The following is a 16,418-nucleotide window of genomic DNA, read 5'->3' on the forward strand; positions in this document are numbered from 1 at the left end:
AATAAACCATGAATAGAACATGTTAACACTGGAAAGGATTGGTAGAAATCCTGAGGATAATCCTGGACTAAAGTTTGTTTTTCTTTTTATGTATTAAAAAAAAGTTAGTGATGTGGTCTCAATCTTTAGAATGTTGCAGATATGATGAATATGGACCTAAGCAGGCTTTCGAAGTGTAAACTGTGGTCACTAAACCAGAGATTTAAAAACAAAAAAATTCAAAAGTTAACCAATCTCTCTTGAACAAAAGACAAGAAAGACTTCCTGTATCCCTCAGGTTAAGAGTGGGATTGAGCACTCCCATTTATCCCACAATTAGCTGAGCCATAACAAAAAACAGTAACTATCTCTGTGTTAGCTGATCTGAAATGAGCCAGTTGTTGGGGCACTACCAGAGTATTGCAGTTGGCTGCATGGAAGGGAAGATTGGCAACAATTTCTTGTCTTTTTATTCATTCATGGGATTTGGGTGTCACTGGCTAGGCTAGCATTTATTGCACATCCCTAATTACCCTGAGAAGGTGGTTGTGTGCACCTTCTTGAACTGCTGCAGTCCATGTGTTGTTGGAACACCCACAATGCTGTTGGGAAGGGAATTCCAGGATTTTGACCCAGTGATGCTGAAGGAATGGTGATATAGTTCCAAGTCAGGATGGTGTGTGACTTGGAGGGGAAGTTGCAGGTGGTGATGTTCCCATGCATCTGCTGCCCTTGTCCTTCCAAGTGGTAGAGATCATAGGTTTGAAGATGCTGTTGAAGAAGCTGGTGAGTTGCTGCAGTGCACCTTTATAGATGGTATCTAGTGTGTGTCAGTGGTGAAGGGGGTGAATATTTATTGTGGTGAATGGGCTGCCAATCAACTGGGCTGCTTTGTCCTGCATGATGTTGAGCTTCTACCTATCTAGTCTGTCCAGCCCCCTCATGATTTTGAACATCTCTCTCAAATCTCCTCTTAGCTTTCTCTCCAAGGAGAACCATCCCAACCTCTCCAACCTATCTGCGTCACTGGTTCCAGGGATGAGAAACTTCATTCTTGTAAACCTCTTCTGTACTCCCTCCAATGTCTTCACACCCTTCCTATAATGTGGTGCACAGAGCTGCACACAATACTTGAGTGTTAATAAAGTCCAGGATACTATATGCTTTATGAACTGCTTTCTCCACCTGTCCTGCCACCTTCAATGCTCATTTACACCCAGGGTCTTTCTCTTCCTGCACCCCCTTCAAAATTTCACTCCTTATTTGATATTGTCTGTCCATGTTCTTCCTACCAAAATGCATTACCTCACACTTCTCCGCATTGAACTTCATCTGCCACCTATCTGCCCACTCCACCAACTTATCTATGTCCTCTTGAAGTTCAACTCCATCCTTCTTGCAGTTTACAACACTCCCAGGCTTCGTATCATCCGCAAACTTTGAAATTGTCTCTTGCATGCAAAGATCTAGATCATTAATCTATATCAAGAAAAGCAAGGGTCCCAATACCGACCACTGTGGAAGTCCACTACACACTTCCTTCTAGCCCAAAAAATATCCATTGACCACTACCTTCCGCTTCCTATTTTCCAGCCAATTTTGTATCCATGTTGCTACTGTCCCTTTTATTCCATGAGCAATAACATTTCTCAAGTCTGTTGTGTGGCACTGTGTCAAATGTCTTTTGAAAGTCCATATACATCAAATCAACAGCATTACCCTCATCGACCTTTTCTGTTACCTCTTCAAAAAAACTCCAAGTTAGTTAAACATGATTTCCTCTTCAGAAGTCCTTGCTGGGTCTTCCTTATCAACCTATATTTTTCTGCATGACGACTAATTTTATCCCAAATAATTGTTTCTAGAATTTGTCCACCACTGAAGTTAAACTGACTGGTCTGTAATTGCTGGGCTTATCCTTACAACCTTTTTCGAACAAGGGTGTAATGTTTGCAATTCTCCAGTCCTCTGGCACCTCCCCTCAATCTAGGGAAGACTGAAAAATTATGGCCAGTGCAGTGCCCCTGCAATTTCTACTCACTTCCTTCAATATACCTGGATGAATCTCATCCAGCCCTGGTGCCTTGCCAACTTGCCTAGGACAGCTTATTCAGCACTTACTCCTTATCAATTTTGAACCTTTCTAGTGACAGTTTCTTTGCCTGTCATCATGGCCTGGGTAGCATCTACCTCCTTGGTAAAGATGGATGCAAAGCATTCATGTAATACTTCAGCCATGACCCATGCCTCCATGTGTAAATCCCTTTTTTTGTCCCTAATCATCCCTACTCCTCCTTACCACCCTTTTACTATTGTGTGCTGATGGAAGACTTTGGGATTCCATTTTATGTTGGCTGCCAGTCTTTTCTCAATCCCTTTTTTGCTTCTCTAATATGCTTTTTTGCCTTCCCTCTGAACCTTCTGTAATCCTCTTGGTTCTCAGTTCTCAGTTGTGTTTTCTACCTGACACCTGTCATAAGCACACTTTTTCTTCTTTATCTTAACTTCTATCTCCTTTTTCATCCAGGGAGCTCTGAATTTGTTTGCCCTACCTTTCACTTTCGATAGAAAATACCTTGACTGTGCCTGAACCAACTCTTTTTTGAAGGTAGTCCTTTGTTCAGCTACAGTTTTACAATCCGACGTTCCAGTCTATCTGGCCCATCAAAGTCAGCTCTCATCCAGTAGATTATTCTTACTCTGGATTGCCTATCGTCCTTTCCTATCATCATCCTAAAATGTATGATACAATGATCACCGTTTCCTAAATGTTCCCCCACTGACATCTTGATCTACTTGGCCTACCTCATTTCCAAGAACCAAGTCCAACAGCGCATCTTTTCTTGTTGGGATTGGACACATACTGCTGTAGAAAATTTTCCTGAACATCATCTCGGAACTTTTGCTCCTCTCCACCCTTTACACTACCACTGTCCTGGTCTACAATAGGGTAATTCAAGTCCCCCATTATAACTACTCTATAAAATGCCTGCATCTATCTGTAATTTCCCTGCAGTTTGTTCTTCTGTCTTCCTCACTGGCTGGCAGTCTATAGACTACACCGAGGAATGAAATTGCAACCTTTTTGTTCCTTACCTCCAGCCAAATTGATTCTGTCCTTGGACCCTCTGGGACATCCTCTTTCTCCAGCACTGATATGCTCTCCTTAACCAATACTGCCACCCCTCCTCCTTTCCTTCCTTCCTTCCTTATCTTTTCTGAACACCTGTACCCAGGAATATTTAACACTCAGTTCTGCCCTTCCTTGAGTCAGGTCTCTGTTATCACCACAACATCATGTTTCCACATGGCAACCTGTGCCTGTAACTCCGCAATCTTTTTTATTTTACTCCGTGTATTTACATGCGTGCATAGTAACCCTGATTTGTTTAGATTTTGTTACTTTCTTCTCACCCCGACTCCACCTATTAACTTGCTATTCTTTATTCTAGTGTTATCTATCTCTCCCAGTATTTTGTGCACCCTGGTATTCCTCTAATATTCTCTCCTGGTCAAGGGGAGATGCTTAGATTCTCTCCTGTTTGGAGGTGGTCATTACCTGACACTTATGTGGCATGAATGTTACTTGCCGCTTCTTAGCCCAAGCTAAGTCTTCCTGCATGTAGACACGGACTGCTTCGGTATCTGAGGAGTCATGAATGGTGCTGAATATTGTGCAATCGTTCACAAACATCCATTGTGCAATCATCTGCGAACATCCCCCATGTCTGACCTTATGATGGAGGGAAGGTCTTCGGTGAAACTGCTGAAAATGGTTGGGCCTGGATGGGTTCTGCTCAAGATAATATTGTTGATGGAAAAGTGTCAGGGCACTGAGTGTGAACAGGGTTGAGCTGTACTAAACCTGTTTTGAACTGATGTGGATTGCTATCAAACAGTTACTGGATAATATGGAGTAGGAATTCTTGTGTTAATCCTGAGGTTTTGATCAAGATTAGAGGTTCTCAGTCATTAAGTACAGCTAATATTGTTCAGATTGTGACAGTCTGTAGTAGGATGCCTATTTTCACTTTCTGTAATGGTTGCACATTGTGGAACAGCAAAATTCAGCAGTTGTTAAGTGCATGCGCAAATACAGCATGATTCATTTTTTGTGTGTGTGTCTTTCAAATGTTCTACATTGTGCAATACTAACGAGGAAATTATGCAACTTAGTAATAGTACTTCCCTTTTTTTTAAGCTAATGGAAACGACACCAAAAAATTTAAAGGAGACGGATCTCCAAACCCTCCCTCTCGTGTTCTTCATATTCGTAAGATTCCAAATGAGGTTTCCGAAACAGAAGTCCTTTCACTAGGTTTATCGTTTGGCAAAGTCACTAATCTATTGATGTTAAAAGGGAAAAATCAGGTATGTGGATTTGTATATTTTTTTCTCAGCTGAAATGCAGGTTTTTGGCACTGTGCTTCATTGAAATGTCTTGTTCTAAATGTCTTTCTTTCAGATTTTTTAATATAATCGTTTTTTCGCCAATCTTGGAATTGGAGAAATATGCAGAAACATGAAACACCATTTAATTCATCATGCAGTTTTTCAATTATGTATTTTGAGATTGATTTAAAATAGCCCTAGCTTGGTGTGTGCTGCTCTTGATTCCATGAGATTTGAATTCTCTGAACTATTTATTTATTTATTTTTTTACTTGTCCTACTACAAAAGGAAGGGAACCAGATTATAGATTTTTTTGAAAAAAAAATTAGTGCAAGAATAAATATAGAAGGGTGCATGTCCTTTCCACTGCACCTCTTAATGAGCACTGGTAGAATGCATTATATGGTGGTGGAATGTGGGTTTGTGTCTGCAGGTGCTCCCATTTGGAAATTAACAATCATGAATATGCTACTCAAGCAGAGGAAGGGCTTTTTTTTGCTGAGATTGGAAATGGCATGGGTGTTTTCCCCATGGCTGTTTTCACCCATCTACTTACAACTCATGGGAAGAGTAGTTTAGCATTTGTCCAGGTGAATGTGGCCCCTCTGATCCCTCTATCAAGAATGATGCGCATTATTTGAAGGGTAAGATTGGAAGACAAACAGAAGATGCACCATGTCTTGTTTGCATGTTTATCCAGTTAGGTTCAATGTTCTGGGTACCATGTTCTGTGTGCAGATTCTGACTATAAGTGCACAGCGATTTTGGCCAACAGTTGTGATTCTATTACTCTCCCTCCAAAGGAAAGATTGATTGTATTAAGAGCCAGAACATGAATCAGCCTGTCAGAAATGCAGGTTACTGCCCTTATTGGTGGGAAAACTTTGCAGATAATGCAGACTAATTGAGATGAAGACCATTTGCTTAAGACATTTTTGTTTTAGACACAAGCCACCACCTGAGGAAAAAGGCCATTTTAACAGCCAACTTCCTTTCCCAATGCTGGCCTTGTTTTGTCATAATCCCCCACTACAATTAAGTTGTTAACTGGGCAGATACTGTTACAGCCTGCAGCAGCTTGCATATTTCTCTCTCTCTAAATGGAAGTTTGATTTGATCACCTGAGATGCTGGTCAAAAAGTACACTGTAAAAAAGCAACAAAAAACTTATTTTTCAAGCAACACTTTTGTAATTAAATTTAGGAGGATTTGGGACATCTGTATAATTAAATATTATTTCCAGCAATTGTGATGGATTTAGTGGACACAAATAGCCCTTTCCTTTTGGAGGGAGGGATTGCTAACACACTCAGAAAAGAGATTCTTAGAAATGGCTGCAAAACACACTTACCACTGTTGATATTACCCTCCATGTGGAGCTTCAGGTTAGTTTGAAATCTCACGTGGACTTGGGTGTTACAATTTACAGTTGCTGTTGATGAATTGTGTGAGCCAGATATTGTACTTGGTTTCTCATTATTCTTGTAGTGTATTCAGCAACAAAATGCCCATCATTTCACAACTCTGGAAGAAGGCTTAGAAATGTTATCCCTATATGTGTGATGGGCATTAGTTTTTGCTTTGCTCTTGACTTTCAGCAGTGCCCATTGCACACTATGACATCAGCAAAACAGTTACAAACAGCTGAAATGCACAAATGTAGAGTTGGAATTCAGCCAACAATGCTTGGGACAAGTTTGCAAAGTTCTCATCAAAAACAAACTCTCTGCCTGAAGGATTAACCTCTTTGGCTTCCAAGATAGAGCTCTAATTTAGGATTAGAATAGTGCACATTTGAAGTGGCATAACGCATCTATTCTCAAAATAGTACAGCGTCATCCAATTTAATGTAAGCAACACGATCTGGGATTTATTTACAGTCAACAAAACTCGAAGTCCCATAGAATCATAAAATCATGGAGCACAAAAGGAAGCCATTCGGCCTAGCGTGCCTGTGTTTACTCTTTGAAAGAGCTGTTCAATTTCTCATTGCCCTGCCCTTTGCCCATGTCCCTCCACATTTCCTCTATTCAAGTATTTGTCCCATTCCCTTTTTGAATCTGCTTCCATCACCCTTTCAGGTAGTGCATTCTGATCACAGCAATATCGCTGTATTAAAAAAAAGTTGTCTCTATCTCGTGCTCTGAACATTTGCAAAGTTACTTTTGTTGACTTCAATCTGGTATTACAAGTGTGTGCTTCAGTTTGTCCAGATTCATCATGATAAGCTGCCTATGCATTCCTGTCATACTATCATTACCACCTCCCGCCAGTGATGATACTGCAGAGGCATAGCTTTGCATCTCTTGTGTCCTTGGATTGTTCTGTAGAGAAATTCCTGTGCTCTAACCAACTTTGCTTCCCAGATTGCTGAAACTGAGTGCAGTACTTCAAAATGAGGGTTAAATTATGTCTCTGTGCTTGAGTTCATTTTTCCCCTGCCCTTACCCTGTTTCACAAGAAGATTACACTGTCTTTGTAGTTCCAATAGTTCAGTTATTAATATCAAACCTTATATAGTGTGCATTTACTATAAACATAATTATAATCTGCACCATTTGTGGTACATCGAGTCTGCACCAACCCATGAGAAACACCTGACCTACCTACCTAATCCAATTTACCAGCCCTTAGCCCATAGCCTTGAATGTTATGATGTGCCAAGTGCTCATCCAGGTACTTTTTAAAGGATTAGGCAACCCGCCACCACCACTCTCCCAGGCAGCGCATTACAGGCCGTCACCACCCTCTGGGTAAAAAGGTTTTTCCTCACTGCCCCCCTAAACCTTCTGCCCCTCACCTTGAACTTATGCCCCCTCGTGTCTGACCCTTCGACTAAGGGGAACAACTGCTCCCTACCCCCCCTGTCCATGCCTCTCATAATCAAGCACCTCGATCAGGTCGCCCCTTAGTCTTCTCTGCTCCAACGAAAACAATCCAAGTCTATCCAACCTTTCTTCATAACTTGAATGTTTCATCCCAGGCAACATCCTGGTGAATCTCCTCTGCACCCCCTCCAGTGCAATCACGTCCTTCCTATAATGTAGCGACCAGAACTGCACACAGTACTCCATCTGTGGCCTCACCAAGGTTCTATATAACTCCAACATGACCTCCCTACTTTGTAATCTATGCCTTGATTGATAAAGGTAAGTGTCCCAAATGCCTTTTTCACCATCCCACTAACATGCCCCTCCGCCTTCAGAGATCTATGGACACACATGCCAAGGTCCCTTTGTTCCTCAGAACTTCTTAGTGTCATGCTGTTCATTGAATACTTCATTGTCAAATTACTCCTTCCAAAGAGTAACACCTCACACTTTTCAGGGTTAAATTCCATCTGCCACTTTTCTGCCCATTTGACCATCCCGTCTATTTTTTCCTGTTGCCCAAGACACTCAACCTCACTGTTAACCACCCGGCCAATCTTTCTGTCATCCACAAACTTATTAATCCTATCCTCCACATAGTCATCTATGTCGTTTATTTAAATGACAAATAATAGGGGGCCGAAAACAGATCCCTGTGGTACGCCACTGGACACTGGCTTCCAGTCACTAAAGCATCCTCCTGTCATCACCCTCTGTCTCCTACAACTAAGCCAATTTTGAATCCACCGTAACAAATTACCCTGTATCCCATGTGCATTTGCCTCCTTTATAAGTGTCCCATGTGGGACCTTGTCAAAGGCTTTGTTGTTGATGTTTACAAGAGGAAATAGATGTACCAACATATAATGATGGAAAAGCCTTATCAATATTTCTATCCCTGTAATTGCAAGCACATAGGCTACTTGCACTTCTCATGACTTCAGTGAAAGCTGAAATAAAGCTCCAATAGGTTTGCAATGTGGCCTAAGAAAGTCAGACAGAAAAACTGAAGCTCTCTCTCTCTCCCTTTTTGACAGATGTACTCTGAGAATCCACCAGTGAACTAAATCCCATGTTTTATGTTCTACTGAGCTTCAGCAGGGCCACACCACACAATGCTATAGCTTCCACAGCCTCAGTGCTGCCAAAGCCCAGGCCCATCTCTGTGCGTGCTGACAAAATGCAATCAAACCCCACCCTTCCTCCAATATTGTTAAATATGTACCTGCAACTTCTGTTTCTTGCATACCATTTTTCTGTGTGCGCTGGTTTTTTTAAAGTGATGGCAAATTATGTCTATATGATAAAAAGGAGGGCCATTTACAGTTTTCACAGAAAAATGGCCATTGTTAATTGTCAAAGCATTAGTAAAAATCTCAGTAAAATCAGGCAAATAAAAGATTCTTGGCTCTGATGTTACATAGCATAACACCCCTGTTATTTTAAAGGAGCGGCCTCTTAGTGCTCTGAGCAGTGCCGTGGGACAGTTGGTAAATAAGGAAAATCCATGTAGGATGTGTCGTATTTAGTAGAGAGAAACAAAAATCTCTGCCTCCTAATCAATCAACAAATATGTTGTTGTTTCACAATCTCTCACCCTCAATATATAACAAACGTTTGTAACGCTGTAATAAATATTGACATTTCTCAGTGTTTTCTCATGCAATTTGCCATTAACTTTATATTAAAAAAAAATCTTCTCAAGCTCTCCCCTCTGAGGGCAATGACTTTGTTGTTTCGTTCCACCCTATATGTTGCCTTGTTTTTCTGACAGGCTTTCAATTCTGACCTTATTGTAATTTCGCACATCATCTCACTGTCCACACAGTTAGTTACTGATTGAAAGATGCAGCTTTCTCAATAGATCCAATATCACAATTTTCTGAGTTAATAAAATGGAATATGTATTGTATTGTGACATTTTCACCTAAAACTCTTGCGTAACATGAAGGTGACAGGAGGCTATTCTGCTCCTTGAGCCGTTCAGTCAATTCATGGCTGACTAATGCCTCAAATCTTACTGCTCCACGTGCCTTGATATACTTTCTTCACCTCTGAGGTGAGGTGCTCAAAGTTAAAATACTTCCAATTGGGGTTAACACAGTTCTTAAAAACCTGCTTTACCACAGATATTTTTGTATTCCTAGAAAACTGTGTATTCTTCATCCAATAATTGACTAGATGACGAATGTTTTTTTTTTGAAGGTAAGCTGAGTGTGAAAATAGGTTTTGGTGGTACATTGCATCTTTTTTAGGTAATTTGCTCTGCAACTGTATCAAATATTCTGTTCTTGTGTTTTTTGATAATTCATGAGCCTTTGTCCTGCAATTGCATTCAAACTGATTGGGTAGCATTTTAAACCCTACTTATCACCAAGCCCTGTTGTCGGCGAGTAGACTGTTTTTGGGGTATTGGACTGTCGAAGGATGGCTGCAACGCACGGATATCGTGGATATCAGGCCAGCTTGTTTATGTTTTTCGTATGAACAATTCTCACAAAACAATGCGGGTTTTTTTTTTGCTGTACAATTTGCTGCGGCTCCTGGTTCTCAACAGACCGTTTGTGTAATGTCTCAAATTGAATCACAACCATGTCCCTCGCATTATCTGGTGAACTTGAATTATGACATCTACTGGAATAGCTCATTTTAGATGAGGGGCCAATGCACTGTGGAAAATATAATTTTAAGGCTCAGCGTCTAAGAATGAGCATCAGTGATCAGAATGCTCTAATGTATTATGGTGGAAGGTGGGGATTTACTTCTAAGTTTTTTTTTAAAAAAGCTATGTTGTGTTAATTTTGTCATCAAGTGTTTCTCCCTCCTCCTGCTCTTGCAGGCTTTCCTTGAAATGGCTTCAGAAGAAGCAGCTGTTACTATGGTGAACTATTACACCACAGTCACTCCACACCTCCGCAATCAGCCCATCTACATCCAATATTCCAACCACCGGGAACTGAAGACTGACAACTTGCCTAACCAAGGCGTAAGTGTATCTTGGGTATTATGTATGCGTGTATTTTTTTTTTTAAGGCATGTTGCCATGCTCCTTAAATAAATTATTGCTCGTCCTGCTAAATTTTCTTGCCGTAATTATAAATGTAGAAATTGCGGAATGATTAGATTAAGTTAAGAAAACAGGATTACCTTTCCTTTCTCACACTTGTAAGGGAAGCTGGATGCAGGCAGAAGGAAAACTTTAACCTATAACTGAAGACCAATGTCTCCTGTAATTTTTTTGTCGTGTACATTCTAACGTGCAGTACCTTTAAATTTTTTTGCACGGGGGCAAGTTGTGGGTGGCTACTACCTTCCAGGTTGCTGCATGGTCACACAAGGGTGCACCTTACTGGGACCATTGCTGAAGACCTTATGCTTTGCAACAGCTTAATATGTTAAACGTGCCTGTTCAATTAATGTATCTTTTTGAGAGCTGATCCTAACAGGGAGGGGGCGAATTTGGCCTAATAATTTGGCACAAGCTGCAACTGATGTACATGGGCTTTGCATGTGCGATAGTAACTTGCCTATGTTTTCTTCAGTCTGGTCAACTATTAATTGCCCAGGGAGGAGTCTGCTGTACATTGTAAAGACCAAACATCAGTCTCACAACCCCTTTGTCAACAACTTCCTACCTGACTTCCTGTGGTTCATCACATCAGCTATCCCTGGCTGTTCCCTAACCCAACCCAAACCACCACCAACACACCCCCCCCCCAAACTTCCCATCCCCATTTTTGGCCTTTCTGTACTTATTTTACAGCACTGTTGTCTGAAGGCAAACTTCAGAGATCTACCCCAATCTGCTAGAATTTGCCTTGCCTGGAACAATGAATTTAGTAACTTCTTTGCCATGGCTGCTTTTCCCATTTTTTTTCAGCAGGTATGGGTTGATGCAAACAAAGATCTGTCATTAGAATTTCATACTGGCCTTGAGCTTAAGGCTCTTGGTCTTGTTTTTGTGACCAGTCAGGTCCTGGTTATATAATTGGATCGATGTGGAGAAAATATTTCTGCTTGTGGAGTCGTCCAAAACAAGAGACCATAAATATACTATCGTGTGAAATAAATCAAAAAGTGAATTTAGGAGAAACTGCTTTACCCAGAGGGCCTAGAAAATATGGAACTCTCTATTCCAAGGAATGATTGGGGCAAATAACAGGGGAAAGCTAGGTAAGCATATAAGGAAGGAGGGTATTCTGTTATGGTTAGGTGAGTACTGATAGTTAGAGGCTCAAGTAAACACCACCAAGGACTTGTTCAGCCAAAACAGCCTCTTTATGTGATGCACATTCTACATAATTTATGTAGTATGCTGATGCTGCAAGGGTAAAACAAATGGAACTCATTTGCAGTTGCCATCTGAATTAACAGCAAGCAGTTGGCACTGAGCCAAGTTGAAACCTCATGCAAGAGAAAAAAAAATTGTCATCAATGTGAAACTACTTTTGCTGCACTGAGACAACCCTGACAACAGTGCAGAATTTGACTGCTGTGAGTTTGCAGGTTTTTATTTTATAGATTGTTGCTTATCTGTATGTTTGTAACATGCTTACAAATCTAATTTGCCTTTGGTAACAGCTGATGGGTTGGAGACAATTAGGAAATGAATGTGATGGCATGACTTTTGTGACTGTTTCTTGCGCCCATGTCCTGGGAGTGGCCCAGAAAATAAGACTCAACATGTGCAGACATGTGGTGGTTTTAAAATGAAGTCACACTGAACCAAGAATAAAACTCCATTCTTAGTCGAACTGGTTTTAAGCAAGTTCTACTTGGTGCTTTGTAACTGAATATAGTGCGCAGTAACTGTTATGCAGTAACAATGTAGCCTATTTCACTCATCTAAATCCGGAAGTTCATCACATGACAGGAATTAGCTGACATCTGTAAAATGAGATTAATACTATCTTCATTGTTAAAAGCATTACACATCATCAGTATTTAATCTTTGTCTTGTGAATGTATTTTCATGTGCAGCTGCGCTCAAAGTTGTTTCAGCGAATGGCATCAAAGCTTTGTAAGAAACTAAAGAGATTTAAAGGGTCTTTTTTTAAAAATTCTTTTTTTCCCGATGTCCTGTTACTATCTGTTTTGGAACCAATATTTTAAACAGTATAATTAACAACCACTTAATTCTGATGGCTTAAAGGAGGCACGAGTTTAATGGCTGTAGTTTTCAAAATACTTTCCCAGTCAGGCTTAAGTATAAGGAAACGCATGATCCTTATTTTCACTTTAGTTTTATAGGGAGTTTATGAGTAAAGGCCCTGCTCGTGTTGCTTCCTTTCTACTCCACTCTTGTAAAAGACTCCCAGCTGTGTTTTTAGCCGCATGGTGCCAAAGTTTCTGAGGTACTGATGGTCTCAGGTTTTCAGGAAAACTTGCAGTGAATTGTGTTTGTGCCTCATTTTGTGCTGCTCAGAGTTATTATAATGCTGTTCCAAGACCATAGCTTTAGACATTGAACAATTTGAATGGCAGGACCCCATGCAGTGCACAATCACTGGTGTTTCCCCTTCACATGAATCATTAAACAGATAACACACACTCTCTTTGTAATATGGTAGTCTCAGCTGTTTGAATTTTGATACAAATGCAAGTTGTGAAACATCATGTTAATTAGGATATTGCCATAATTATACTAAAAATTGACAGGAAAACACAAGCTGTTCCATCAAATTACCCAACACCGTGTTGGCTTGAGCATCATGACTGCACACTTCCTGTTCATCACCCGCACTGCCCCTGCCCCATGTAACCTTGTAGGAGAGGCAATAAACCAAAAAAACAAATAAACCAGAGAATAACCCCATGGCTAATAAAAGCAAAAGTACTATGGCAAGTTCTTGTTCAGTCCTCAGAAGTGATTGAGATAATTGAGACAAGATAAGTCATCTTGATATTTCTACCATTCCATCCTCTGAAATGGGGCACTCCTTCAAGGTGGACTGATAAAACTAGTGGAAAGCAGCAAAACCTGTTGTTCAAATGTTAGACAACACTTACACATTTTGAACGTGGACCTTTTGATTGGATTTACAAAGCTGTGCAGCTAGCTAAACAGAAGGTTTGCCAACCCACCAGTATTGGTCTGGAGTTTCCAGGACACTGCTGTGTGCAACTCTGGAGAAAAAAACATAGGGATGTAGTTTTAATTTTTTTTTAACAGTTCTCTTTACCAGATATAAAAATATTGAACATGGTCGGGGGTGGTAAGGCTATTTGGTTGACAATCAAGCATCACCTAACCTGGTAATGAGACATTTTGCTTTCCAGTTGGTGTAGGAAAGCAGTGTCACAAGGATGAATGTGTTGGCTGACTGATGGCTGGAGTGTTGGGGCAAGTCATGTGATGAAACCTCCAGGAATATATTTGGCAACCCTATAAAACAGTTCATTGCTAATTGAATTGCACGCTTGTAGTTTTAGCAGTGTCATTTCTGTTCATGTTTCCTGACATGCGATGTTTAAACAGCCAAGTTTGATGGCACTGCTATTATAAAATTAACTGCATCTAAACTTGCCCATAATTTTTTTCTTTTTTTTTTTGTTTTAATTGTAATTCAGCAAATCTGAACATAATATATCAACAATCACTTAAAACAGTAGCTGATAAGCCAGTGAACAGTTTCTGCTGCATGGAATGAACTGCAGAAAAGTCTGACCAGTTTTTAGACCGATCAAGAATAGTTTCCTTCTTCACTTTTTTCTCCTCCCCTTTCTCCTTTTATGAAGTGTATTATTATTTGTGTGGGGGTTTTGTCATGAAGGTGCTAATTGTGGTCATTCACATGTTCAGTTACCAGACATCACTATGGTACCTGATCTCTCTTTCTGCCCCCCCACCACCCCCCCTCCCCAGTTCCTAATTCCACCTTGAATCAGTTTAAACTGTACCTTTTCCCCCTTCTTCTATGCTGCACCCCTGCCCCAAAATCGCTGAACTAAACTCTGATCAATTGCAGCCTTTGTGATTGAAATCAGCTATTTCTACACAGACCAGAGCACTCGACTATTCATTGGATAATCCTGGATTAGCCATCAGCAGAGTTCATTTTCCAAGCACACTTTACCTTTAGCATCATGCACAAGTTCTACCTTAATGCAAATGAAGGTGTACCAAGCCAGTGGTGCCAAATAATGAATACATGCTTCTCAACTGCACTGGCAGATAATTTTAGGAACATAATTAGAATAGAAACACTTGACACTACCAATAACTTAGTGAACACGTGCACCATGCAGTTTAGTTGCAGAATCACATGGACCAAGAATGGCCTAGGTTCAGTTCTTTGTCTCTGTGAAATTACCTACCCACAGTGGAGATGGCCAGATGCTACAAGTGCCCTGAGTGATGGTGAAGAGAGAAAATATCATTCCTGAACCCAGCTAGTAAATGCACATGAGTGAGGATGGAATCAGGTCTGGCATCAAAGTGCCTGACTCCATGGACCCATAATGAAGAATGGTCATTTGGGTGAGGTATTAAAGAACAATCAGGGTTTTTGCAGCCGTTTCAACACAATGGTAAATAAACCATTACTTCACTGCCGAATCACATTGCAGTCGTTTGTGCTGCAGCATAGTTTGCCAGAAGTTGCAGTTAGTTTTAGAATTCAGAACCAGGATTTAAGGTTGACTGAATTGACACACAGATACAATTAGTTTTGTGTTTTCACACTTTCAAAGCGGAAGTTTTGTCACTCCTGTCTGCACCTTCAGATGGCAGCAGTTGCTGCAATATCCTGGTTATTATACAAGTATCTGCTGTGGTGTCGATAATTTAACTTTTTTCCAAGTCACCGCAATTCGTCAAAAGTCACTAGTTTGGTTGGCTTTCAACTTCGAAATGATTGGGATCCTTTTTATAAATGTTGTAGACTAAAGGTTAAGTTATGTTGATTTTGTGTTCTATTCAAGTTCTTGGGTCTGGGAACAGACAAGGTGGTGATTTGGGTGTAGAGCCATTTTTCAGAACTGCACAATAAAGCTGAAGGAATCTTAATGAAGGAATCTTAATGAAGGTGAGGGGAACAGTAAACTAGTGTGTGTATGCACATATACAGAAGCAGAATGACTTGTAAAGTGGAGAACAAGGCATGATGAACTTCTGAGGAGTATTTCTCACTTGGCATAATCCTCGCCAATGAAGATATACCCCTCTTGTTGCCTGCAATTCTTGTAGGAAGAAAGTGGGAGCTACAATTAAGGTCTGAAGTTGTGGTAGGTTATTGGGAAAGATTGAATTGGCTGGGCATCTTTGTTCTAGAAAAGAGAAAGCAGAGAGCTAATAAGATAATGACATTTAACATTAGATTGGACAACGGTAGAGAAGAACAGCTACTTAAATTTGTATGGCACCTTTGATATCACACACTGTCCCAAGGAACTTCACAGAAGCAGTAGGAAACAAATATGTTACCGATCCACATGAGATGTTGAATCAGATGATCAAAAGCTTGGTCAAAGAGTCAGATTTTAAGGTGTGTCTTACAGGATGAAAGCAAGGTAGAGAGGCAGAAAGGTCTAAGGGAATTCCAGAGCTTAGGGCCTCGGCAGCTGAAGATGCGGTCACCAACGGTGGAGTGGTTAAAAGTGGGAATGCTGAATCAAGAGGCCAAGATTAGATGAATGCAGAGATCTCAGAGGGTTGTGGGGTTAGAGGAGTTTAGAGATCAGGAGGGATGTGGCCATGGAGAGATTTGAAAACAAGTATGTAGAAGCTGTTGCTTAATGGGAGCCAATGTAAGTTTGAGGTATGGGGGTGATAGGTGGATCAAATTTGGAGCAAGTTAAGACATGGGCAGCAATGTTTCTGGATGACTTCAAATTTATAGAGGATAGAATGTGAGACCGCAACCAGGAGTGCATTGGAATCAAGTCCAGAAGTAACAAAGCTATATATAAGGGCTTCAGCAGCAGGCGAGCTGAGGCAGGGAAGAAGTCAGGAGATGTTAGTGGTGGAGATAGGTGATCTTAGTGATGGCATGAATATGTGATCAATAGCTCATCATGGGGTCAAGACTGTGTGAACAGTAGCTCATCATGGGATCAAGACTGATTTTGCGTCTCACTGTTGCCAGGGAGAGGCTTGGTTTTTAGGGAACGTAATTTGGAGCGTGGACCAAAAACAATGGCTCCAGTCCTCCCAATATTTAATTGGAGGAAATTTCT

General features: G+C 40.7%; 1 protein-coding gene across 6 annotated transcripts in view; it reads left to right on the forward strand.

Annotated features, from left to right (window-relative positions):
• The window catches only part of ptbp3 (polypyrimidine tract binding protein 3), a 116,807-nt gene that overhangs the window by 64,896 nt on the left and 35,493 nt on the right, over positions 1-16,418 (forward strand). For 5 of the 6 annotated variants that reach the window (XM_041186610.1, XM_041186612.1, XM_041186611.1 and 2 more), the window contains 2 exons: positions 4,181-4,350; positions 10,081-10,227. In XM_041186610.1, the coding sequence (XP_041042544.1) occupies positions 4,181-4,350; positions 10,081-10,227 (317 nt within the window). The remainder of the gene's footprint in view (positions 1-4,180; positions 4,351-10,080; positions 10,228-16,418) is intronic. The other variant, XM_041186615.1, reaches the window with a different exon arrangement.

Source organism: Carcharodon carcharias, chromosome 4, assembly GCF_017639515.1.
Source record: "Carcharodon carcharias isolate sCarCar2 chromosome 4, sCarCar2.pri, whole genome shotgun sequence".
Classification (NCBI taxonomy): domain Eukaryota; kingdom Metazoa; phylum Chordata; class Chondrichthyes; order Lamniformes; family Lamnidae; genus Carcharodon; species Carcharodon carcharias.